The sequence below is a fragment of the Paroedura picta genome, chromosome 5 (genome assembly GCF_049243985.1).
Source record: "Paroedura picta isolate Pp20150507F chromosome 5, Ppicta_v3.0, whole genome shotgun sequence".
Taxonomy (NCBI): Eukaryota; Metazoa; Chordata; class Lepidosauria; order Squamata; family Gekkonidae; genus Paroedura; species Paroedura picta.
The window spans coordinates 53,910,771-53,936,330 of record NC_135373.1 but is presented as its reverse complement, the minus strand read 5'-3'; the positions used below and the strand labels follow the sequence as shown (position 1 = coordinate 53,936,330).

General features: G+C 42.3%; 1 protein-coding gene across 6 annotated transcripts in view; it reads right to left on the bottom strand.

The window, feature by feature from the left end:
- Window positions 1–25,560, bottom strand: part of CACNA2D1 (calcium voltage-gated channel auxiliary subunit alpha2delta 1) — a 419,757-nt gene that overhangs the window by 47,428 nt on the left and 346,769 nt on the right. For 4 of the 6 annotated variants that reach the window (XR_013231087.1, XM_077338003.1, XM_077338001.1 and 1 more), the window contains 10 exons: window positions 24,814–24,892; window positions 23,904–23,953; window positions 23,144–23,233; window positions 18,847–18,915; window positions 16,178–16,252; window positions 15,428–15,502; window positions 13,267–13,323; window positions 8,780–8,851; window positions 7,160–7,231; window positions 3,691–3,752 (listed from right to left, as the gene is read on the bottom strand). Coding sequence is in view for 5 of the 6 variants with exons in the window: in XM_077338003.1 (XP_077194118.1) it covers window positions 3,691–3,752; window positions 7,160–7,231; window positions 8,780–8,851; window positions 13,267–13,323; window positions 15,428–15,502; window positions 16,178–16,252; window positions 18,847–18,915; window positions 23,144–23,233; window positions 23,904–23,953; window positions 24,814–24,892 (701 nt within the window). In the remaining variant the exon portion in view is untranslated. The remainder of the gene's footprint in view (window positions 1–3,690; window positions 3,753–7,159; window positions 7,232–8,779; window positions 8,852–13,266; window positions 13,324–15,427; window positions 15,503–16,177; window positions 16,253–18,846; window positions 18,916–23,143; window positions 23,234–23,903; window positions 23,954–24,813; window positions 24,893–25,560) is intronic. The other 2 variants (XM_077338004.1, XM_077338006.1) reach the window with 1 other exon arrangement.

The following is a 25,560-nucleotide window of genomic DNA, read 5'->3' as shown; positions in this document are numbered from 1 at the left end:
GAGGATGTGGCCAGGGGCAGGACATCCTTCCTAATTGGCCATTTGTTGGATGGACAGCCAATCAGGGATGGGACAGCCAGGACAGCCTACCTGATGGGCAGTTAGGTGATGAGTCCCAACTCCTCCCATCACCCCTTACCATTTTATTTATATGTTCAGATCAGATGTTCAGATAAGCTTTTGTGTGCACTTCTTCAGATTACAAGACATGTGCCTGCACATGAAAGTTTTTGTTTGTTTGTTTGTTTATTGTTTCTATACCGCCCTTCCATATGGCTCAGGGTGGTTTACATACAACATTATAGGGGGATACATGGGATGAGTCAACATACAACATAGTCAATATACAACAATAACAATCCAACAGTGTTTCTAAACAACACAACTTCAGTGATCCCAACACTTAGCTAAACTTAGCTAAACCCCCTAGCGAGGTCAGACTGCTTCAGGCCATGGAGGGGATGTCTGAGGTCTGTGGTCTGTCTCAGGGAAATGCCTGGTGGAGGAGCTCCCTTTTGCAGGCCCTGCGGAACTGTGGGAGTTCGGGCAGGGCCCTGATCTCTTCAGGGAGCTCATTCCACCAGGTGGGGGCCAGGAAGGAAAACGCTCTGGCCCTCGTTGAAGACCAATGTGCTTGTTTGGGGCCAGGGATCACCAGCCAGTTGGCAATGGCAGAGCGTAATGTTCTTTTGGGGGTATATGTGGAGAGAGGTGCCACTGGATTCAAAATTTGTTCAAGAGTTTGAAGTTTGTCAATCAAACAGGTATTAAATGAACAAATTTGTATCTGATGCTGTATCTGAAGAAGTGTGCGTGCACATGAAGTCTCATACCTTGAATAAAACTTTGATGGTCTTAAAGTTCTACTGCTTCAGACCAACATGGCTACCCACTTGGTATCAAATGACATGAATCTCTCTGCCTCCTGTTTTGGTGATGAGGTGAGGATAAAGTCCACAAGAAACTGTGACAGGTAATCAAGGCTGAGATTCATTTTTGCATTAGTTTTGCAGGATCCACAACATTAAAAGAAACCCTACAATCCTGCTACTTTAAACAATGTGATGAAAAATAGAAATAAGTAGAGGACTATGAACAGGATTTCTGCATCAAGCCCTTTGGGCTGTGGGTTGTTTCTAGGGTGACCAGAACCCTGTCAATTGGGCAGCAACGTTTGAGAATAAAAGAAGGGTACCTGTTGGAAGGATTTAGGGTTGCCAGCCTCTAGGTTGGACCTGGGGTTCCTCGGAATTGTAGTTCATCTCCAGACTAAAGAGATCAGATCCAATGGAGAAAATGGCTGCTTTGGAGGGTGAACTCCATAGCATTATACAACACTGAGATCTGGCCCCAAATCCCATGCACTCCTGGCTCCATCCTGAAAGCCTCCACGTATCTCCCAGCCCAGAGCTAGCAACCCTAACAGGAATGCATGGGCCAGAAAAAAGGTTCAATGAAATGAAACAGAAACTGCAGTCTAATTTTGCATTCTGGGTGGGCTGCCAGATCTTGTTTTTTTCTATAAAAGTCACTGTTGCAGACTGATTGCCAGATTATTTTTTTCCTTGATCCTTTTTCATGCAGCACGCACATCTGAAATGTGTGCACCAAGGCTGTGTGTAGCTAAACAATCAGTTGGTGAACTTCCACCACTTCCTGTTCAGGCCCATATTAGTCTATTGTAGCAAAACAGAACAGTCAGGGGGAACCTTAAAGAATAGCAATATTATTCTTGCATGAGTCAGAGCTAATGTCTTCATATGCAATGAAAAAAGAAGATTTTTCTTCCACGGCATCTGTGGAAGTGACCACTGACTCACAAAAACTCATGCTGGAATAAATTTTGTTAGTTTTTAATGTACCACTGAATTTATGTTTTGTATTGTCACTTCTGCCAGTGGAAGGACAGTCCTGATTGCTCATCTTGAGGGACACAAAGAACAGTGTGAATGGTGAAGGAGAAGGTCCGGTCAGCAGTAGGGGGGATTAGTGAAAACTGGTTCCCTTCTGCCAGTGGAAAACAAGCTTTGGATGCCATGCAAGGTGTTTGTCTATGGCTAACTCACTCATGTCTAATTAATTGTACAATCTTACTAATTTGAGGACTCTGCGCAGATGTTGTTTTCCCACCCTGTTTTTTTTTTCCAGGGAAGTCCTTCTCTCCTCTTCATTACTGAATGAAGAAATTAGATGTCTGGGTGATCTGAATATAGGTTTCCTGTCCAAATCTCAGAGATTAAAACTGGGGATGGGCACAAACACCAAAAAATCCCGTTTGGTTCAGAGTGGCTCCTGAACTGAACCCCAAACTGAACTCAGTTCAAAGGCCCTAAACCCGCAATCTTGGTTTCCCCTTTCTCCCAGTCATGGCTGGGAAAAATGGGGGAGCAAAAAAGGGTTTTGCTCCCCTCCCCCCACTTTGGGTTTAATGGCTAACAAATGGCTAGCAGCCATCTCAATCTAACAGTGGGGTAGGTTCACCCATCAGCTGTGAGGCTGAAATGACTGGTAGCCATTTGAACCTATCAGCAAATAGACAAACTAAACTAGACAAAGGTCTGGTAAATGTTCGGGGAAGGTACCTTCCCCAAACAGTGGTTCAGGGGCACTGTACTGGCTCAAGTTCAAGCTGAATTTGAGTTTTTAAGTTTGAATTGATTAAAATTTGACCTCTTAGGACAGTGGAACGCAATTCTGCCTAAGTAAGAGTGCTACAAAATTCCACTGCCCTCCTGATTTGGGCATTTAAAAACATTTCTATGCCATTTTTTGACAACACAACCCAAGGAAAACAATTAAGATGTTCTTCAACAAATAAAAATATAGAACATGCAACTAAATTAAACAAAAGACAGAGCAGGAAAAACAACACAATATGACTGGATGGCAAGTTGTCTGATGAGGGCATTCTATGACCTTGGGTCCATAAAGGACAGAGCTGTTCCATCAGGCTTATGGTTGGGGCCCAGATAAACCATCAGGAATTGCCAGCCTCACTACCGGAAAATGATCTCCTCTAAAAACTTTAGAACCCCCCTGTCTGTTTAATTAGTTGGGGGTAAATTTAAGAATGATTATGTTTTAACCCGAAGCTGTATAGGAAAGGTGAGTTTTAAGAATAAAATAATTTTTTAAAAATTACCACAAAAAAGGCTAGTAGCCATCTCTAAAGCTAGAAGCACCTGAAACAGGAAGACTTTCTGTCCATGACCTCAGCAAAGGCCAGGAGCATCTAGGAGAATGTAGTCCTTTTAGACAGCAGCAGATCATATGGTAGGTCATAGAGAAGATTCCAGCTCTCTATGCTGAGCATTGTCAATCAGGATGGGGTATTGGCACTTTTCAAGAAGTATTAGGAAATGGCAAATGAAATCCTAGCATTAAAGCTGCTGCACTAGGCATCTTCTGAATGGACTGCAGAATGTAGTGCTGGCAAAAGCTGTCCTCATCTCCCACAACAGACCATTCTAGTGTCTGCTTTTTTAGATATACTCATCCTAAATCACACTCATTCTATGCAGAGTCACACCCTCTTACAATTACTGAAACCACTGTGCTCAGAAGGCTGCTAACTTTGTTTAGGACCAGAGGGTCAAAAGAAGCAGATCTCCTACCAGTAATAATAGAAACATTTGCCAGGTTGAAGGAATCACATTTTGCCATTCAGGTCAGCCAAAAAAAAATTATCACCTGTAATCAGTCCCATTCACAGCGGTCCATGTATAGGTTCGGCTTCCCTTGTCAATGTAGCGCTGCAAGACAAGACCAAGACAGATTGTCTCAGGTGTTTCCAGAAAACTCTCAGGAACAAATTTCTTGTCCTAATTCATTACAGTAAAATTTTACACACACACACACACACACACACACACACACACCATTGCACATTTTGTACTGAAATGATTTTAAAGGCCAGTCTGCGAATTTATCAAAGGAGCAGAGTCTTGGGCTGGAGACAGGAGAACCACATGCTCAGAACAAGGCGGGGCAGTCATGACACCTTTCTCCATAACTTTTGCAAGGTGCTCTAGCTCCTGAGGGAGGGGCAGGGATACATGGAAGTGAGAGCTTGCAGCTTATGGTAGCTGACTCAATGAGCTGCCAGAACCTTCACAAGCAGAAGCATCAAATGTTTGCAGTGCTTATCTGTAAAATGGGCATACACGGTTTTCATGAGAGCAGAATTTTTTGAAACACTATTTCATATCCTTGCATAATTGCCCATTTAAAAATAAAAACATAATCTAGGCTTAATTGCATGATGTTCATGATCCACAGGCAACCAGTTAGTGTTGCCAGGAAGCCTACAGTTCGGTTTGTATCTCTTCTTCTCTCCAGCTCTTCTCCGTATTGCCTATTGGCCCAATGAACAGGTTTTTCTGTTCCTTGGAAAAAAGTAGGTGGGTGATATCCAAATCATCCTAAGAAGCATTTTTTTAAAAGGCTGTCCCTGGGAGTGGCAATGCCTCGTGCAGCATCTGGCCTATCAAAGAAACACATTACTCAGCAAGATTGCCTTGAACACATTTTCTTCCCTATCAGGATACCTTCTGTCTTGCACCAGGTTTTGGTTATTTTCCAAAGACCTCCTCATTCTGGCATCTGACCAGTCTAGAGGTACACCTTGATCACCCTGCCTGGTCTCTTCTCTTTTGCCCAAGTGAGGAAGGGAAAAAAAGTTGGGGATCTGGTGGCCTGTGCTATAACTGTGGCCAGAATTGGTACGCAGATCACATCTTTGTCAACCTAAGACTAAATGTGTATCACTTGGGCATACTGAGTACGCCATTTCTCCTACCTATTTGTCTTATACTATTCAGTAAACTTTATTTTTGAATCCATTCTCTGGATTCTCAGTATTCTTGCAAAGGCATCTTGGAAAATTGTCACCAGAAACGTTAATACTACCTGTGTGGGTCACTGTCGATTTGGGGGCTTTTCTTTCTTTTATTTATTTATTTAGATTTATATACTACCCTCCCTTGCAGCTCAGGGCAGTTTACAAAGAACATAAATTGTGTGATACAGTACAACATAATCTGGTGTAGAATCAAGCCAGGCTCTTTAGCACAGATGGGTTTTCTTTCATATGTTCAGAGGGAAATAGCTGTTTGTCGGGTTCTTCCTTAGGCCTTAGGCAATTTAGTGTCAATCTGGGTTCAGTCTGAAAAGCTGGCCACATTCATTAGTAGTAATTCTGTGCTATTTATTATTACATTTCATCATACAAGCACACATATGTATGGGAATGTATCCTTCCCCCAAAATTCAGCTCTGAGGCTGGAGGAAAGAAAAAGAAGCATAAAATGCATTCCTGAGCAGAAATACGCCCTTATAAGCCCATTTATTTAAATTGACTTAGAACAGTGTTGACTCTGCTTAGGGCTGCACTGCACTGTCAGTCATGCATCCTAGAACATACTTTAATTGTATGCTAGCCTTGGTCAGCAGGGAGTTGAAATCAACATGACTATCATGGCATGTCTGCTAGAGCAATTGTCAGAACCTGTGAAAAAGAAGTCTGCTGGATTCTGGTTAAATATAGGTCTTGAGTCTGGTTAAATATGTCAGGAAAAAAACTTCATTGAATTTATACCATCAGATTTCTAAGCAAAACAATTCTTGTTATGTGAATTTTCCACTTTTTCCCCAGAGTTTCACAAATCAATGTTTAGTCAGAAAAGCAATGTAAACCAAAGAGTTTATTTTGCTCCCATTTAGTATTAGAGGAAGTTAGGGGGGAAATAAGAGAGGCAATAAAATATAATTATCCATGATCTGCAATGTTAGCTAATGTACAACACACACACACACCTCTGTCATGACACTGTCTTTTGTATGCCCACCATAAATGTATATAAAATATGGAGTGTTTCGTTCTTCAGCAGTAAATACAGGCTTCTGACATGTATCTCTGATGAGAAGAGATACAAGAACTGGACAAGAGCCAATGAGGAAGTATTTTGGGAGGAAGGAGCAGGTGGCCAGGACACAATGGCCAGGAGATGGCCTCTGCCTCTCCAACAAGCCCAGCCTTTTCCTCTCTCCCTTCCCCCTCCCTTCCCCCTCCCTTCCTTTGTTTCTTCCTGGGCTTAGCTTATGCCATGGCAATCCTGAGCTTAGCTCTAGTGCTATTTTCCAAGGCACAGGGTATCTGAAACATCAATCAAGAAGACAGGGCCAGCATGAATGCGAAATGCCTTTAGCTTTCAGTGAAATCCAACATTTAGGTGAGATGAGAAGATGTTGTTCACAGTCAGGCTTCAGACTCAGCATCTCCCATTTTAGAAATTATTTATGCACCTTTCCTATCTATGGAAGACCACACAGTAATGGTCTGTATCCCAGCTGCTATTTCTGCAGGAGCAAGGACTTCTGTTCATGGAGTGCTTTTCCTCTTCCCTGCAAGAGTCTGAAATCTGGATTTTGGGACATTTGAGGCTCCTAGGAGAAGAGGAAAGTGGAGGCGGGAATTGAGGTCCTTTTACCAACACCCACCCCACAGGGTGTCTGTTGTGGGGAGAGGAATGGGAAGGCGACTGTAAGCCGCTTTGAGCCTCCTTCGGGTAGGGAAAAGCGGCATATAAGAACCAACTCTTCTTCTTCTTCTTCAACAGAAATGCCAACTGGCATCTGGAAGGTTCCTGTTGGAAACAGATGCTGAATAAGATGGACCACTGGTCTAATCCTTCAGGACATTTCTTCTGTTGTTAGGTAAATGAGACTAGACATAGTTGGAGAACTGAAATGTGCTTCTCAACCTTATTCTGGATGGTTTAGGAAGTTCCAATATCAGGTATTAGGACTACCTGAGAACGTAACACTGGCCAATTAGCATTTGAATTTTTTGGACTCCTGATTACAAGCATAATGGTAATTAGTTATGATGAACAGGACAACAAGCATGTGTGTTGATTTCAGCATACATGTAAGTATATTATTTTATTCAATGTGGAATGAAAGATTGAGAGGTCACATGACAGAAAAACTTAAATCTTTACAATCGGTAAAGATTTAAGCAGTTCTTGCAAAGGAATCAGGGTAGTCAGATACCAACACGCACAAAAATGAATCAATACCCCATAATAGACAAATTGTTCAGGTATGAATATTTGCAACTTTTGCAGTCTTCTCAGAGATCAAACCTGTATGAACTTACCTCATCTTGAGACTTGATTAATGTTCTAAATGTCCTATCTCCACTTTCTCCATCTATCATTTTTTTCCGAATCTGCAGTCAAGAGAATTACAAGACTGAAGATGTAACAATACATTAAATAAATTTCACTGGTATTCAACAGGACCAAGGATTATTTCATAGACTCGAGGTGAAACAAAGATTTTAGACATTTTTTCAAACTTTACAACCAAGTTTAAATTCACCGCTGCCAATGATTAATTTCAACAATATCAGTGACAGTTTCCTGATTAGCATTAGCCAGCAGCCCTTCAAAGGAGTGTAGACTGAGAAAAGAGGGCCCTGTGCAAAAGGAACCCAGTTAAGTGTTCTGTATTCTTAGACTATTTAATTACAGATTATGAGCACAAGAAGGAGTTAAATTTAACTTCATCAGAGCTTAAATAAAACCCTTCACTGTTAGAATCCATGCTGCTCCTTGCCATGTTTGAGCCCCCCCCCCCCCCCAATCAAATGTGTAGGGCTTTTTGTTATAGTTCCTTATCTTGGATTCCTGATATCCATGGCAACTAGATTGCCACACACAAAAAAAGTCACAGATGTGAATTTTGGACAATAACAGATATCCCAAATGTCAGTTTTCTTCTCATGCTTTGAAAAGAAGGTGAGGGACTACCAAAATCAAAGGTCATCAATCACTGCAGAGCATGCATTCAGTGCTTTGTCCAGTGAATAAATTACCATACATTATACACCTAATCTCTCTTAGAACGAGAGCCCCGGTAGCAGGGCTTTGAATTGTTTCTTTCTGTCTCTTACTGCAAGTCACAGGTGTCAAGGCTGGGGTCACCTGCCTTTCCTCACTGCTGGCATGACTCAATTTAAAAGCTTCATTTCAGATTCTGTTCTCTCAAATGGTCTGGTCCCTATATAACTTGTTGGAGTGGGGGTATTTCATAGAAAACAGGACAATTTTAGGATCTATATTTTATATGAGGCCCAGACACAGATGGCCCAGGCAAGCCTGATTTCATTAGATCTCAGAAGATAAGCAGGGTCAACCCTGGTTAATACTTGGATGGCACACCACCAAGGAACCCCAGGGCTGCAACAAGGCAGGCAATGACGAACCTCTCTGAAGTTCTCTTGCCTTGAAAACCCTACAGGGTCACCTTACATCAGCTGTGACTCAGACCACTTCCACACCAGAGGCTGTGTGCTGGGCTGCAGGCTGGAGTTTCAGCCCGGGAAAGTTGCCTCTTCCTGCTCTCGCACAGGGGAGCATCTGGCCGGTGTACCTTGTCTGCCCAGGGATTTGTGCTCCTGTATGGGAGCCGGGGCAGCAAAGTCCCTAGTGCAGAAGCAGTGTCAATGACATTTTCCATCCTAGCAAAATGTTGGCGAGTAACCACCTCTTTGCTCAAGGATATGACTGTTTAGTAACACTGTCGGAAACCCTTAGCATGGTGTTAATCTACCCTGTTCCATTCATGAGCGCTCTGTGGCAAAAGGGAATGGACAATATTGTCATTCTTCCTTCAGAGAGAATAACTTTGTTAAAGCTTTGGTGACCTGAGGACACCAGGTCCTAATAATATACTTATAATAATAAACGACTGTTGAAAGTACAGAACAGCTTACCTGAACTTTAATGTCATTTTCTAGCTCTGCATCCAGAAAATCCAGAGTCACTGGCTCCTGAGATTTGGGATTCTGAGGAAGAAGGTGTCAAACCAGCAAAAAATAAGCATTTTTCTTGCTTTCATTCAGTTTAAATGGCCAAAAAAATTGCTTTGCATGTCATTTGAAATTAATTTGATTAATAAAACAGCAATCACTTACCTTCCTTGTTTTTAATTTGCTACAACAATATTAAATTCCCTTTAAAGTGAACTTTTAAAAAAGATAATTGTGATAGAGGTAATTTATTAGGAGAACAATTGGAGCTTTTCCCTCAATCTAAATTGTTTCATCAACATTGACCATGGAAACCGCAAGTGAAATGACTCGAATGGCATCACAAAGATAATAAGAGAGGAAAGGGGAAAGGAATGGAACTGCTATTGGCTGAGAGGAGCTGAGGATCCCAGGGAAAGGGGCTGCCTTGGGTGGAATAGATCAAGTGAATCCAGTTGATTAATTGCAGCTGTGTGTCTAAGGGAGTAATATAGAACTTGTTTAGAAAAAAAATGGGAGAGTTGGGGGAAAGGAGGAATGTATTAAAGGGGAAAAGGCAAATTCTAGAGAAAGGGGGAAAACCTACGGAAATATATACCAATAAACTCACAGTGCTTGTCTTTTGCAGTTAGTGTCTGAATACCCTTTAGATTTGTATGTATAGGAGAGAATCATTCTATGTAGGATACAGAACTCTTGTCATCTATTACCAGTCCAAAGCCTAAACACTGGATCAAGTGTGACAGTAACTTTCTATATGGACCACTTTTTAGGGAGCATAACTAATTAATTTACTTACTTTATTTATACCCTGCCTTTCTCCCCAATGGGGGCTCAAAACAACTTATGCTCTCATATTGTTCAACCAGGATTAAATTCAGACTAATACTTTGAAGTACAAATGTATATGGTAACTATTACTTACAAATAGCTTAATGTGTGGAAAAAACTAATATACAGAGAAATGTAAGGGAGTATCAAATGAGAGCAGTAATATATGTGGTTCCCTTTCAGGAATTAATATATGTGTAGTTTCTAAAATATTGCTGGACACAATTTTGAATGCTTTTAAAAATTAAATTGATTCCAGGGAATGCTCACAATTATGAAATAATTTAACTAAAAAGCTCAGTTTGGACATATTCATCTGAATTATTAGTTTCATTTTGTGATTCAGGCAGAAACAGACACAGCCATTTTAGCAGAATATGTATGAAAAAGAGATGGGACTACCTGGTATCTCTATAAGCTTTCCTAGTCAGCTGAACAAAGAGCCTCTTGTGGCGCAGAGTGGTAAGGCAGCCGCCTGAAAGCTTTGCCCATGAGGTTGGGAGTTCAATCCCAGCAGCCAGCTCAAGGTTGACTCAGCCTTCCATCCTTCCGAGGTCGGTAAAATGAGTACCCAGCTTGCTGGGGGGTAAACGGTCATGACTGGGGAAGGCACTGGCAAACCACCCCGTATTGAGTCTGCCATGAAAACGCTAGAGGGCGTCACCCCAAGGGTCAGACATGACTCAGTGCTTGCACAGGGGATACCTTTACCTTTACCTTTAGTCAGCTGAACATGAGGTAGAATATGGTAGGTTACTAAGACTGGCTTGCTATATGCTTTTAAATCAGGTTCACAAGTTACTGGAAATCAAAGACTGACCTTAAAAAATGAGAGGGAGGGAACTTTTTAGACTGATGAAAACTGATAGCATAAATACAAATTGACTGCCAACATATTTTTATGCCTAAGGATCTTATTCAATGAGACAAAAAAGTCAACTTCAGTGGAAAAAAATAAACGATAAAATAAAGTTGAAATGAAACACCAAATGAAAAAACACAAACCAAAACATAATTTCACATTTCCAAATTAAACATGAACAATATAACTCTAAAATGAAAAGCAAAGTAATTCAAAGAATTCATTTCTTACATGCAAAGGAATTCTATTAGGACCAAACCCTGGCAGCATGCAAGAAGGCATTGATGTGGTAGAAGCAGCATGGCAGTCCATGTCCCATTTCAATAAACAAAGCAACAATACAAAAGAAAAGAAAATGATAAAGAAGCCATAATATTAAATAAATCAACATGTGTCGAGTTAAGGAGTCTCAAATCTTAGGTAATCAGTGAATGCACACTGCATTAAATGTAATTTAATACAAATGCAACAGATGATCTCATTTAGAGGGAAATCCTTGTTTGTTTGTTTTTAACTCTTACCTACATATAGCATCTTCTGGAAAGTTATTTTACCTTACACTCTTACATCTTCCCTACTTAGTTATGAGTATGGTCTAGGCAAAATGACCAAAATAATTGTGGTGACTTTTTACACTGAAAATCTTGGGTTGACAGCTGCCCACTGGGGTTATTCGGGGATGGGGACAGGCAAGACTGCATTAAGTCAGTGTGAGACATCACTTCCACTACTATTAAGACAGGACATTTTTGGCAAATCCTAGAGCATCACACCCAGTGTCATGACATCACTTCTGTTTTTCACTGGAAATGATGTCATGTCCCAAAGTGATGCTGGTACAGCCCCCAATTCTCCCCTGACAGCCTGTGGTACATTACATACATACATTAGTTGCTTTGTTTACTATGCAGAAGTTATTATATTTTAAACACTTAATAAATTAATAAAATTATAATAGTTTATAAGAGAGGTTACTGAAGGAAATAACAATTATCGAGATCTTTTGCACAAAGCCCACTCAACTTTAGAGTGGCTTCATAGAAGAATTTCCTGGTGAAATGCATCTCTGGGCTCCATGTACATTAAGGAGCATTATTCCTTCCTTACGGCCTTGTAGGACATCTTTTGTCTAATGTAAACATTTTGACCCAAAAGGAAGTATACATAAAGCTTCCACAATTCGCACAAACCATATTAGAGTAAGTAGTATATATTTTCATGCTTTAATTATTTTCAGCTATCCTAGGTACAGAATATTTTGTCAGAAATATAGATAAGTAAGTGAATCACATGGCTGTGCTCCAGATCATATCATAACCATTTCTGATGCATGTCCTGAGTCCCAGTATGACCTTGTATCCAACAGGATCTAACAGCAGAGCAGAGCAAGACTTCCCTGCTCCCGAATTGTGCAACACCTGTCTGACTCGCCTGAAATTTTGTTCCAGGGAAGGCGACAAAAGAATCCCCATGAGTAACATGCAGGCAAAATAGTAGCCTGAAGTGCGTGGGGAGAATTGGCAGAAATTACCAACATTTCCAACAACAGAAACTCCCATCTCCATCATTACAAAGAAGTGGTAGTATATAGGTCATGGGGTTCTGCCAAGCTTTGGACTCCATTAACTGCTTCCTTCCCAGTTTGTTGGGGTGTCTCTACACAGAAATTTTGTACAGCTTGTGTTTCTTTGCATCCTATTGAACATGTGCAAAATATGTCTGAGTAATTCAGGTTACAACTGCCAAGAAACTAATCACAGAGGCAAGCAGTAAAGAGAAAGCATGCAAGCAAATTAATGCAGACTGTCTTTCAGCACAGCTATGGCAAACTAAGGCATATTATTTTAGCTGACCCTTGAGCTTTACGCGCTACAGAAGGGGAAAGAGAACTGGTGCAGCAATACAAAAAATGGGATTGCAGAAGGGCCATTGAGTCTTTTGGGGGGAAAGATACTTTGACAAAAAAAAATGCTGGTGCTTTCATCTCCCTTTGTCTTAAGCTGCATATATGGAGCTCCCTCTTTCCAGGCTGACTTTTGAATCAAGTTTCAATGCCGGGGTAGTGGTTAGGAATGTGGATTTCTAATCTAGTGAGCTGGGTTTGATTCCCTGCTCCTCCCCCACATGCAACCAGCTGGGTGACCTTGGGCTCACCATGGCACTGATAAAGCTGTTCTGACCTAGGAATGATATCAGCGCTCTCTCAGCCTCACCCACCTCACATGGTGCCTTTTGTGGGGAGAAGAAAGGGATGGCCACTTTGAGCCACTTTGAGACTCCTTCGGGTAGAGAAAAGCGGCATAAAAGAACCAACTCTTCTTTTTCTTCTTCTTTCTGACTTTTATATGGAAAACAATAAACATGACCAGCATTATACAGAAACTGCTAATTTGTAGCAACTACGCTACAATAAAGCCATCAAGCATTATGCAGGGCTTTGAAGTTCAGTAAAATACTTCTACAATGAATCATCTGCCTTCCCTCCCCACTCCAAAACCTAGAATTCTTGTGGGGGGCAATTAAGGAGAATTGGGGGTAAAACACAACTTTAATCCTCGGTTATTAGAAATGCATCATCAAAGCAACATCTTTCACAACCATCCACGCTAATTTTGCAAACTTCATGCTTTGGAGGCTGTCTGAAAAGGAAACACCCAGGTTAGGTTTCCCCAGGAAACTATATCAAAGCTATCTAATCTCAGCTGCAGCACTATGCAATTATTAACACACTAACAAGTCACCTCCATCCAATAGTTACCTGGACATGGGGTCTCCTTTTTCTCAAATTAATTTTGGGTATGCCCACACCAATGTGCTAAAGTAACAAAACAGTAATGATTCACATTTTCACACTGCAATTTGTGGTCTGAGATTACATTTGTGGTTAGTGGTTATAACCCAAGAGCAGTATCCATCTGTAGACCATTGGCAAGTATTGCTGGCTTTCTAAGATACACTGTGACCCTGTACACATTTTTGTCCTCAGTTGAATAACAGTACCATCCCAAGTAGAATTGTACCCTTCTAGCTCCTCTGAAATAAAAGGGTATTAAAAGATATAACGTTGCCTAGGATATCACTAGGGTTGTGTGTGGCGGCATTGACTGAGGGGAACATTCAGAAGCATTAAACCTCTGAATCTCAGAGCCAGGAAGCAATATCAGAGGAATTGGTCTCTATGTCCCGTTGTTGGCTGTCCAGTGGACCTGGTTGGCCACTGTGTGAGTCAGGATGCTAGACTAGATGGACCACTGGTCTGATGCAGCAGGGCTCTTCTTATGTTCTTAAGGTGGCACAATTTTTGAGGACTGTACCACTTCAGACCTTAAGTTTTTTTTCTTTCTTATTTTTGCTCTCCCAGGTAAAAATCTCCAGGCACATGAAAAGTTGGCACATCAAGGAGGGAAGTTCCAGGTTAGCCCTCTGCATGCTGAGCTTGTTTTTCACTTACAGGAGGCAATGAATAGAGGGACATTTCCTTTCTTGGCAATCTGACACAGCCCTTCCCATTCTGCTGCCTCAGTGCTCTGCTGCCAGTAGGCCTGAGACTGAAACAGGCAGTTATGTCAAACTCTGAGACGTAATAGCAGCCTTCACCTGGCATTAATAGGAGTAAGTGGATAGTGACACTTTTATTCTCATAGTATATGAGAACAAAAAGAAAAGCAGATGGCTTTACAACTGGGAAATATCTGACAGGGATCCATTAACCTGTACTTCTCAAAAGTCAAATGGATTGTAGTGATTTGACAGATACCCCTGCACATTGTAAAGGTTTATGAGGAGTGTTCTAGGGTTCATAGGCAGAGCATCCTAAGCAGTGATCATGTGTTTTGAATCATGTGTTTCGGACCTCAGCTTTGCCTTGTGCAAACCTAGCATGCTAAACAGACCTCTGCAGGTGTAAACTGCAGGAAAAAAATTGGTACTGGACTAGATACATTTCAAGAAAAATATACTTGCCATTATTTGACAGAATGGTATGGTTTATACCAAATCACCCCTCAAACTATGAAGATAAAAGGTGCCTGACAGAGATCCCCAGTGCTGTGCCCAAAGGTGTTATAGCACTTGCCCATACCTTTCCTGGCACGTGCCATATGTATTTTAGAAAGTGGGTTGAGAAAGGTGGGCTTTTGCCCAGCAGGACTTCTGACTGGCCACTGGGCAACTGACTGGCTGTGTCCACAAGTTCAAAAAAATTGAGGATCCTGAAATGGGTTCCAGGAACATTATTTGTTAAATGAATGAATGAATGAATGAATGAATGAATGCATGCATGGCTGCACAGACAATAAAGCCCCAATTAAAAACCCATCAAAATTAACATTAACACAACATGGCAGTAAATTAATCAGCCGTCCCTCACAGTAGTATGACTGCTGCTAGGGGCTTCAGAGGGACTGCATAAGCTGGCCACCACCAATTATATTCCAGAACATGGTGGTATATCTTCCATACATATATAAAGAAAGGAAGTTTTGATTGATACATATAACCCAGCCTTTCTCAGTTTTTTTACCATTGAGAAACCCCTGAAGCATTCTTCAGGCTTTGTGAAACCCAAGAAATGGTGTGATTATGCAAAAAATGGTTGGGAAGCATACCTGTATACATGCCCACTGGGACCCCTCCCCTTCCCACCTATAGCCTTCATCTCCCCCAGTTTGTGAACAGGGGGGGGGGAGAGGGAGGGAGAGAGAGAGAGAGAGAGAGAGAGAGAGAGAGAGAGAGAGAGAGGAAAACTGTCCCAAAGTTACCCACTGTACATCATGACTAAAGAGGAATTTTAGCCTGAGTTTTCAATGATTTAATCCTTTAACCACTGTACTGCGTGTCTATTCATGCTTCGTTTATTTTTTTGCCCGTTGTGACAAACTGAAGTAAAAATAATTTACAAACTAGAAGATTCTGCATACCTTTGGCTGAAGATTTGGATGAAGTAACACATAGCCATTGGGGTCAATTGCAAAGTAGTAACCATTTGGACACAACTGAGAAGAGAGAAAAAAAGCAATATTATATGTTATATATTGTGATGGTAATTCTGACCAGATGGAGAATACTCTGTAAGAAATATAGTAAGAAGAAATATTTCTGTAAGAAATATAGGCTGAAGCATCTGTTACGCAACAATGTTAGCATGGAGCTAATGTGTAAAAGTTTTCACTTTTTGATTTCTATTTTGGAAAATGGTAAGCAGTTCTGGAGACTAAACAGTTAACTTTTGACCCAATAAGTACTATATAAACAATATGCTCTAGTTCATTAGCCCTAAGGTAAAGATAAGTTCACTTAAGGAACTGTAAAAATTGCCAAATATCTACAGCACAGTGAGATAATGCCACCAGGCCATCAGAGGGGTGATTAGCTACCCTGCAAGCCTCGTTAAAAACAGCAGAACACAGCAATTGGCTGGAAGTTGGCTCCGGCTGGCACAGCAGTTCAGACAAAGTCCAGGAAGAATTGCTTTATGTGAAAGCAATCGTCTTCCTGAAACACTGATGCAGGAAAAGAAAACTCAGTGAAATAGCAGGGTGAAGGAAGGGCAAGCAATCTTTCATTTTTCAGCCAGAGGGACACAAGATAGACTGGAAGAGAGGTCTGTTCTGAACGAAACTCGGGTTTCAGGAAAGTTAAAAATAGGCAATTTGGAAAAAGAGACTTACTGTAAACCGTGGGGTCAGCTTCTTAATTTCTTCTAGTGACACATCCACTCCCATGACACCAAGTATCAACTGGTTCTGGCATAAGATTTTTGCAAAGGTTAGTTTAAAGGCAGTAAAGAGTGAATCTAAATATTGAATTCCTCTTTTTCCAATATAAAATTGCCTCCCGCCTGCTCCAATCATGGCTGTGGGGTCATGTTTCCACTCTACCATATGGAAACACTTCCACACCATTACCAGAGAAGCAGGGACACCCAACACTGGTCCTCCAGCATTCTCTAGAGGCACCTCCAGAGGATGCACTCCAGTGTGTCAGCACCAGAGGATGGAGTGGAAGTAAGAGGGAGAAAGAAGACACCCACTTCCTCTCAATAGGGGAGCAGGCGGAAACAGGAGGATGCCATCCTGTCAAGGAGGACCATGAGCTTGCAAGTCTTGCCTGCCATGCACCATTCTATGGTGGAAATGATCAAGGCCCAACACTCCAGAACATGAAGCTGAACCATCCACTTTACAGCAGACTTCTGGAGTGGCTGGCAGCAAGGCTACCTCTCCCCAACCACCCACTGGTAGCAACTGGACAACCTCCTGACTGTCAGGCTCAGGTCCCATGAGGGGACCGTCCTGCCATTTGGCTGCAAAACTATTCTGCTCCACATGCAGGGGGTGGATGCAGACCACATGGCGGCAAACATCTCCACTATGATCCAGAGTAGCCTGACGGCATGCTTAGGTGGCACAAATATCACCAATGGCTATATGATCATAGACACTGGCACCAACATAAAGGTGGCCAGAAGGTCTACACACCTCAAAAGCATCATCAGCCTGGCACACACTCTTCACCTGGACCATTAATGCACTGGAGGTTTCATGCTGGGCTGCAGGCTGGAGTTTTAGTCATGGCAGGTTGCCCCACCACTTCCTGCACCCACACGGGGGAGCATTTGGCCCGGTGCACCTCATCCACCCCCGATTTGTGCTCCTGCATGGGAGCTGGGGCAGTGAAGTTCCCAGTGCGTAAATGGTCCTGGTGGCGAGGGATGCTTTGGGGCTTGGGAATGTAAAGGCCACCTGAGGCACTGCTGACCTAGAGCTGAGATTGATGCTAGAAGCTTACTGGTGCTTGGATGGCCACTTCTCACGCAGCATCAAATCTGTGTGCCTCCTGAGGGAGAGGTATAGGAGGGGGAGGGGAAGGAGCCAAATACCAGCTCATCCAGGGTGTGTCTACCCACTGAAATTCCACATATGCCATTCTTGCATGTTTGATGGAGCAGAAGAACATGGTGCAGCCATGTCATCTCCTCCATGAGCATGCTATACAGAGAAGAGGAGCTCGGCATCAGCTTCAAGGACTAGCTCACTCTCTCCCAGGCATGCTATCACAGAGTATTCTGCTAATGTTATAGTCAGGGAATACCTCAACAAGCCCTCTTAAATCTCCAGCTTCAATTCACACAAGGTCACCATCTGGTCCAACCTCTCTAGAGTAGCCATGAATCTTCTGTTATGCCCTCCCACCAGTGTCCAGAGTGAGTAGGACTGGTAGACATTCTCAGTCCCTACCACTTCTGCCTGGTTGCAACTAGAGAGGATGAGCTATCCTTCCTTAAGGTTAAACTCCTCCTACTAGGTCAACCTGCTCTTGAACTGCCAACAGACTGAACCATGGCTTTACAGTCTCTCCCCACAGTTTCCTCCACATCTCTGGATGATATGGCATATGGCTCATATGCTGCACCCTTGGTGCTTCCATAGGCTGCCTATGCTGGGCAGGGTTGCCTCACAGCCAACCCAAAGACCATCTACCTCAGAACCAAACACCTCATGGACCACCATCTACCCCATCACAACATCATGCCTATTTTAGCAACAACATATGTTTTGTAGCACAACACTTACTGCATGGAATGACATCCACCTCAGCAAAAATTTACCCCTTCAAACATCTTGCTGTACAAGGGAGATCTCGCTTGACTATCCCTTTCCATTGTAATTGGACAATTCACAATCATGACAGATGGTCTCTTGTGGGACAAAGTTTTCTGCTAATGGTGAAGATCTGTCCAAAAATGTTCTTTACTTCAGCTCAGTGACTTGAGGAGCTTTGTATTTGTGCCTGAGGGGTGAGGGTTGGGACTTGGGGAATTGTGTGTTTGCTTTACTTCCTTGTGGTGTCTGGCTGTCAAGCTGCTATATGGGGCAGTTTTGGGAAGTCCCCTTTGAAAGTGTGATGGGAGGCAACTCAGTGAGATCTGCTCTGAGTCTGATGCCAATCCTAGTAATGTGTTTGATGCCTCTAGCTCAGTAGAGGGTCCATTCTATACTCTCCAGAACCCGCACCGGATACAGTGGTCCCAGATCCATCAAGATTCTTGTACTTAAGACAAATTACTCCCATTATAGTCAGTGTGAAAACATTTTGTGTGAATATGACACTATATAATTTATAACTTTGGTACATACAATCAGACCCCCACCCTGATTTTTGAGGACCTGTTTATGCTCACCAATGTTGCATTGTCCTTACATGCACAGAATGGTGGCCAGGTGTGTTGGGAGGATCACAGGTCAACTTGCTAACTCATTACATGATTCTGGGGGCCAAAATCATTATGACCCAACAGGGCTTCAATGGGACAACTTGATTACTTTCCACTGCTTACCTGATTTCCACTTTGATCTTTTGTCAAATTGAAGACAGGCAGAGTTCCAGAAATGACCAGGCCAAGTTCCTAGAAAACGATCAGAAGGACATTTGTCCATATTATGTGCCAAAACAGGAGGGAGGGATCAAGGAAAAAAGACTACAATGTAGTTAATAGGTCAGATCAAAAGAAGAGTGTTTATTTTAATAACATGTGGCTGCTTTTGAACAAGCATAGTAGAGAAGATTTACAAATATAGTAGAGAAGAATGATTTACAAAAAATAAGCACTTGATTATTAAACCATAGGTGCAAAATCTTTAGAATAGTTTTAATCATGTGCTTAAAACCCCTACATAATACATGTTCTTAGTTGTTAATGTGGAGACATACCCTCTTGTTCAAAAGTTACATCCAAGCATAAATAAATGTTTAAGCACAAAAAAAAAAATTGAAATTAACCTCTGGGACCAAGCAGACTCCCACTGCTGTACTGCAAATAACACAATTACAAAGAGGCAGCAGAGCCATGATTTCTTTTTGCTTGCCAGAGGAATGGAGTTACAGAAATCTAGTCAGGAAACTGTCTGTATTGTACAATGAATATAAATTAAAACCACCTCTGTAGCAGGCTATTGGACTAATAATGTTGTCTAATATCCACTAAACACACCCATTTATCTCAGGGGTCCCCAGTCCTTTTTAGCCAAAGGGCACCTTTGGATTTCTGATACAGCATGGTGGGCACAGCCACAAAATGACTGCCAAAAACTGGTTCCTGCAGGAGGCAGATCCAGCCACAAATTGGCTTTTGCAGGTTCCCTTAATTCACACAGTGAAGATCCTTTCACTGTGGTGGCCAAAGGAGTGTTTTTTTTAAAGGAACATTAAAAAAAAAAAATGTACTGCCAATCAAAAGTCTAACAGCCAATCAAAAGCCTTCCTGATTAAAAGTCCCACCCACTTTCTGAAAATACTTGGTGAGCATCAGGAAAGGTGCTGGAGAGCACTCTGGCATTGAAGGGCTGCCTATTGGGGACTCATGCTTTAGCTAATGTCATACACTAGAGGTGGGATGGAAGCACCTCCAGTGGGAGGGCAATTGAAAGGGCCCGTACTCTCCTAAGTCTATGCTGTCTAAGGCAGCACAAAAGAAATGATGGCATTTTTGCAGCAACCACAATTATGTTTCATTGGCAAGCAGAGCAGAGATAAATGGCAATATTCTGCTTGTGGTGAGTCATAGGAGTGTTCTGATTTTCTCCCTAATCAGAGACCCACAGCATGGTTTATCGTTGCTTTTATCTCTATCGAAACTACTAAACCCCTTGAAACAGGCTCTTCAAAACATTCTCTTATTCATATTATTCCAGATTTAGGATGCTACTTTCGTTTGGTGACATCACTGCAAGCATACTGGGATTGAAACAGTTATCTCAAACCACCTGAACACAATAAAATCAGAGTCCAGTAGCACCTTTAAGGCCAACGAAGATTTATTCAAGGCGTGAGCTTTCGAGTGCTTGCACTCGAAAGCTCACACCTTGAATAAATCTTTGTTGGTCTTAAAGGTGCTACTGTACTGGACTCTGATTTTATCATGCTACTTCAGACCAACACGGCTACTCATTTGAACCCACCTGAACCCTAAACCATGTTGTTTCTTTTCTTCCCTGATAGTTTAGTCAGCAGCTGTCTCACTGGAGAGATCTTTTTTTTTAAGTCCATCTCTCTCTTTTTTTGGGGGGGGGGGAGTTTCAGTGATACTGGAGGTCAACACGACCCCAGCACGCTGGAGACCTAAATGGCTTAGGCCTTCTGATGTCTTTCATGCTCTTACTGCAGCATTCAAAGCAGCAGGCAGAAAAGAAGGCCTTGCAGAAAGGCCGTGTGAAAGAACTTCCATCATCACTGATGCCATGTAAGAGAAAAAGGGAAGACATGGTTGCCCTGTTGGTGAGTGCTGGCACCCAAGGGGAATCATAGAATCGCAGAGTTGGAAAAGGCCTTCGAGTCCATCTAGTCCAACCCTCTGCTCAATTCAGGATCAGCTTGAAGCATCCAGGACAAATATTTGTCCAGCTGCTGCTTGAAGACAGTCAGTGAGGGGGAGCTCACCATCCGCTTAGGCAGTCGATTCCACTGCTGAACTGACCCCCCCCCCAATATCTAGCCAGTACCACTCTACACATAGTTTAAACCCAGTACAATTTTCACAAGCCAGATTCAAACTTTAGGAGGATTTGATCTTAATTTTTTTAAAAGAAATTGAGAACACCCAATTTTTATACATTTCACCTATCCCTAAATAACAACCCATTCCCTACCTTGCAATAATGTAAGGGCAGTAGATCCTGGGACAAGATTCATTTCTGCATGTTTATTATTTGCCTTGAACATAATCATACAATTTATTTTTTTAATGACCATGGAAAATTAAAGAAACATTCTTTTTGGAATTCATTATAATAAGAAACAGTGCAATGGCTATGTGTGGCAGTAAGTTCAGTCCATAGCCCTTCTCCTCTCCTAGTACATTCCTGCATTAGTGCTGACATTTAAGAACAGGATGTGTACGAAGATATAAACTTTCTCCATGACATTTCCAGTAAGTACTTCATCAGCAACTAAGGAAGATTGGTCAATGAACTTCTGAGCACTAGAGTTCTAATGACACAAAAGACTGACCCATGTTGACATATACATCTCAGAACGAACTTAGTACATTCTTCCTCTCCCCCCTCCCCCCAAAAAGAGACACTGTACATTAACCTTTGCAAGAAGAGGTGGAATTTCAAATGGACATGTGGGCATGACCTAGATATCGTACTCTATGACATCTAATGAAACGTGAGTAGCTAGGCCCTAATTGGCAAAACTCTTGACAGGAACAGGTGATTGCTGTTTCCTGTCCCAGTCTCTACTCTCCATATTTCCATTGATAAACTTCACAGACGGGAAGCTGTTGAGTTGTGCTCCTTTGACAACTGAAAGCTGGAAATCCTTGGCCCAACCTTCAGTCTTATTCAGATGTCAGATGAAAATGAGTTTGCAACTGGCCCATGTAGGACTGAAGATTTTCATGGTGGCCACATTCAGGCAACACAACAAACCTCTGCTTGGCTCATAAAAGACACAAATGCAACTTGTTTTCACATTCCTGTTCCTCTTTTCCCCATACATTGAGCATGGCTGAAATCTTCCTGGCTTGGACTTAAACTGCAGTCATTGTGGTGTCTGCATCTAGAAATCTGGGCAAGTTGGAGCTTTGTTTCTTCCATTCTAATCAGGGTTCTAAACAGATTAAGCGGTTTACAGTACCATCCTAAGCAGAGCTACACCCCCCTACATCCATTGACCTCAGTAGTACAGAAAGGCTGACATAGTACTTGGAGGCAACATCACAGGAAGCCCTTGGTTGCTGTGCTTTGTGTGTGGGCCCTTCTGAACAAACTATTGGCCCCTGTGTGAGAAAGGATGCTGGAGTAGATGGGTCTGATCCAGCAGACTTCTTCTTATGTTCACTGTTTAGTCCAGCTATGTAAACTCAAATACAAAATTGTTTGCTTCCTACTCCTCATATCAAGCAGATTGTGCCTCCATTCAGTGAATGTCTAGCAGAGGAAGAGGAAGTTACTGCTTATGTATGTGTATCTCAGATAGGCAGAGGGAAAAATGGACTCCTCGACTGTGAGTAGAGAAAGAATGGACAGGGTATGTCTTCCCTCCAAAGAATCTTAAGTTTAGGATGGAATAACAAAATCAAACATGGCAGATCCTTTGAGCTGCCACCATGGCTCACTGAATTATTTTCTTTACCCACCTCCAGACAAAAATTCATGCCTCAAGTAGTTAAAGAAAGGCATCTTCCTGCTATCACAGTTGCCATCTATGCAAGTGTAAGTCAGAAACTAAGTTTCACAGATGCATATATATTATTTTGCTTATTAGCCAATATAATATCCATTAATCATTCTTGCAATTTCTGCTGTTTCCATTGGAATAAACTGCCCAAAGCTATTTTCTTTCCTTATATCATTGCAGCTTACCTGTACGGCCTGCCTGCAATCCTTTTATCTTTAGTCACTTTAATTATGTTGCCATTTGTCTTTCCACTGGAGTCTCAGAGAACGTACTAAATCTTCACCCTGTCCTTCATAATATTAGCAGTCCCTCTTAGTTTTGTCTCTGCCACATGCTACAGGAGAATTGTTTTATCCACTGTTCATTTACACATTGTTAACCCGTTCAAACCATTGACATTATTTTATACTAAACACTTTCTTTTACTAGGTCATGCTAGCATACGATCATACCAGTGCGTCTAAATAAACATTGGTCCACTGGACTTGCTTGGCTTGTTGTCCAGCCAAAACCATTGGTCTCCCCAAAACATCCAAGTACTCCTGTTAAAAGAAATAAAAATTAAGTCAGTGAATGAACGATAACAATAAAACTTTCTATAATGTTCTGCGAACATCATAATTTATGCTGATCAGTCTTGCCTAGGGCTTTGTGAAATGTTTGAAATTCAGTATCTTTCTATTGCTTCAGTCTGTCACAGCCCAACGTGGGTCAGTAACCCTCAACAGGAACATAACTGCAGTCCCCATTCACAAGGATCTGTGAAATTTGCCACTCATCCAGCTCTTATCAACCAGGCAAGCCTGTGGTGTGGCTACCTCAAGGCTACCTTTAAAGAGACTGCACAACAAAGGGACATTTGGAATTCTGTGGTCCATTTCAACAAGGTTTACAGAGGCACGAACTGGTTCCATTCAGGAACAAACCTTCTGGTTCAATTTGTGCTTTGGTTCATGGTTCAAGCACAAACTGACATAAACCACATATTTCCTGTTTATAGCCATCCTTACTACAATCATGGCTACCCACCCAAATGCTCGCCTAACTGGGACCTTGGCCTGATCCAGTACAGCTCTTCTTGCTGTGTATAATTTACTCATCTGACAGTACTTTTCACACCAGCTTGGACCCTGCCAAAGAACAATTGAACAACACGGCCTTGGCTTTCATTCAGTGTGTTGCTGTCTGCTTTACCAATTGCTGCAAACATACCTGTGTATTGATTCTAATAGCACCAATGGAAGGAATTTCATAATAGTAACCTGAAATATAAAACAGAATGGAATGTGAAGCTTCAGATTTTACTCCCTGAAAGAGATTTTACTCCAGTGTCACTCAATACAGGCTAACATTAAAAATGTGTGGGTGGGGTCAATGGTCCTGGACTTTCTTATCCTATCATCACTTCCCTGGGAAAAAGGAAAAAAGTGCATAAAAAACACACATGTGGAAATGAGCCTAGAGATTAATTTGCCAAGGTCACAGATGTAGTGTCAACAGCAAATGGCTGTGCTCTTGGCCTGCCAAGTTCATAGCAAGTACCATCAATCATAACTGTCCTGACCCACCGTATTGTGTACCTTTTTGGGGGTGAGGGGTTGCTACTGGCAGTAGGGCCAGCAATTCCTAGCAAGCACCTCATGGAGAGACTGATGGATTTCTCAATCAAATAAGACACTAGGGGACATATGTAACTCGGTCTCTATGGTCATTTCTACATTGCAGCCAAACATGGCGCTGAACCTTAGACTCATCTCTCATTGTTAATAGCTAAACCATTGTCACGTCCTAGGAAATTACACACCCCAATGCATCAAAGAGGTTTCTGGAGCACTGCCAAGTGAAGCAGCCTCCCCAGTCCCCATGGATCCAGTCTTCACAGACATTCCAGGGCTGAAGATTCTGCCACATGGAAGCAAGTCCCGGGAGCCTAATAATATATGAGGATTACACTTTAGCCAACTCAGATTTTGAAGCAGAGAGAGGACTCTACTCAGTCACAGAATTAAAATTAGCAGGCATCCTGATACCAGCACTTCTCTATGATTGTTCCTGAATAAAAGAGGATCCTCTGTGTCATTAATGTACAGATCTATGATAAAGGAAAACAAACTTCAGATACCTTTATTTTGACAGGCCATCCACTGTATGGGTCCCTTGTCATAATTATGTTGACCAACAGAAAATGTAAAGACACGGACCTAGAAAAAGTCAAAAGAGTAGCTGAATATACCTCCCCAGGATAAGCACATCCCTCATAAATAGCACACTGCTTCTACAATACAGCAAGATAGATTTTTGGAAACAAAAGGGCTAGCAAGACAGCCCATTGCAAGCAGGAATGCAATGGGTGCTAGGATCCAGGGGAAACCGGGAGGTGCAGATCTCTCTCTTGGAGTCTTTATCTCCCTCTTGCTGTGAGGTGTGCCTCACAGCAGGAGGTATAGCAGGTAATCAGGGCTGGTTTGTGGGAGGGAAGGAGGGATGGTGTACAGTTTGGGGCAGTTCTCTCTGTCTGTCTCTCTCTCCCTCCGTCGCAGCAGGGGCGGCTCTCTCTGTGTCTCTGTCAGCAGCTTGGGGCAGCTCTCTCTGTTTCTCTCTTTGCTTCCCTAGCAGCAGGAGTGTTAGGAGGGAATGAGGGCTTGAATTCAGTCTGGCAGGACTCTGTGTGTTTTCTCTGTCTCTGGCGTGTCTGAGAGGGATGTGGCTAGCGTCCAGGGAGGGAGAGCGTGAGCTGTAGGGGCAGGGCAAATCAGGGTGCAGCCAGTGTCGCTGGCTGAACCCTGTTTGGTCCTATTCCAACTCGGACAGCCAGACACGTTCCACCACCCAGGCTGTTTCACAAATATATAGAGGAACCATGGATAAG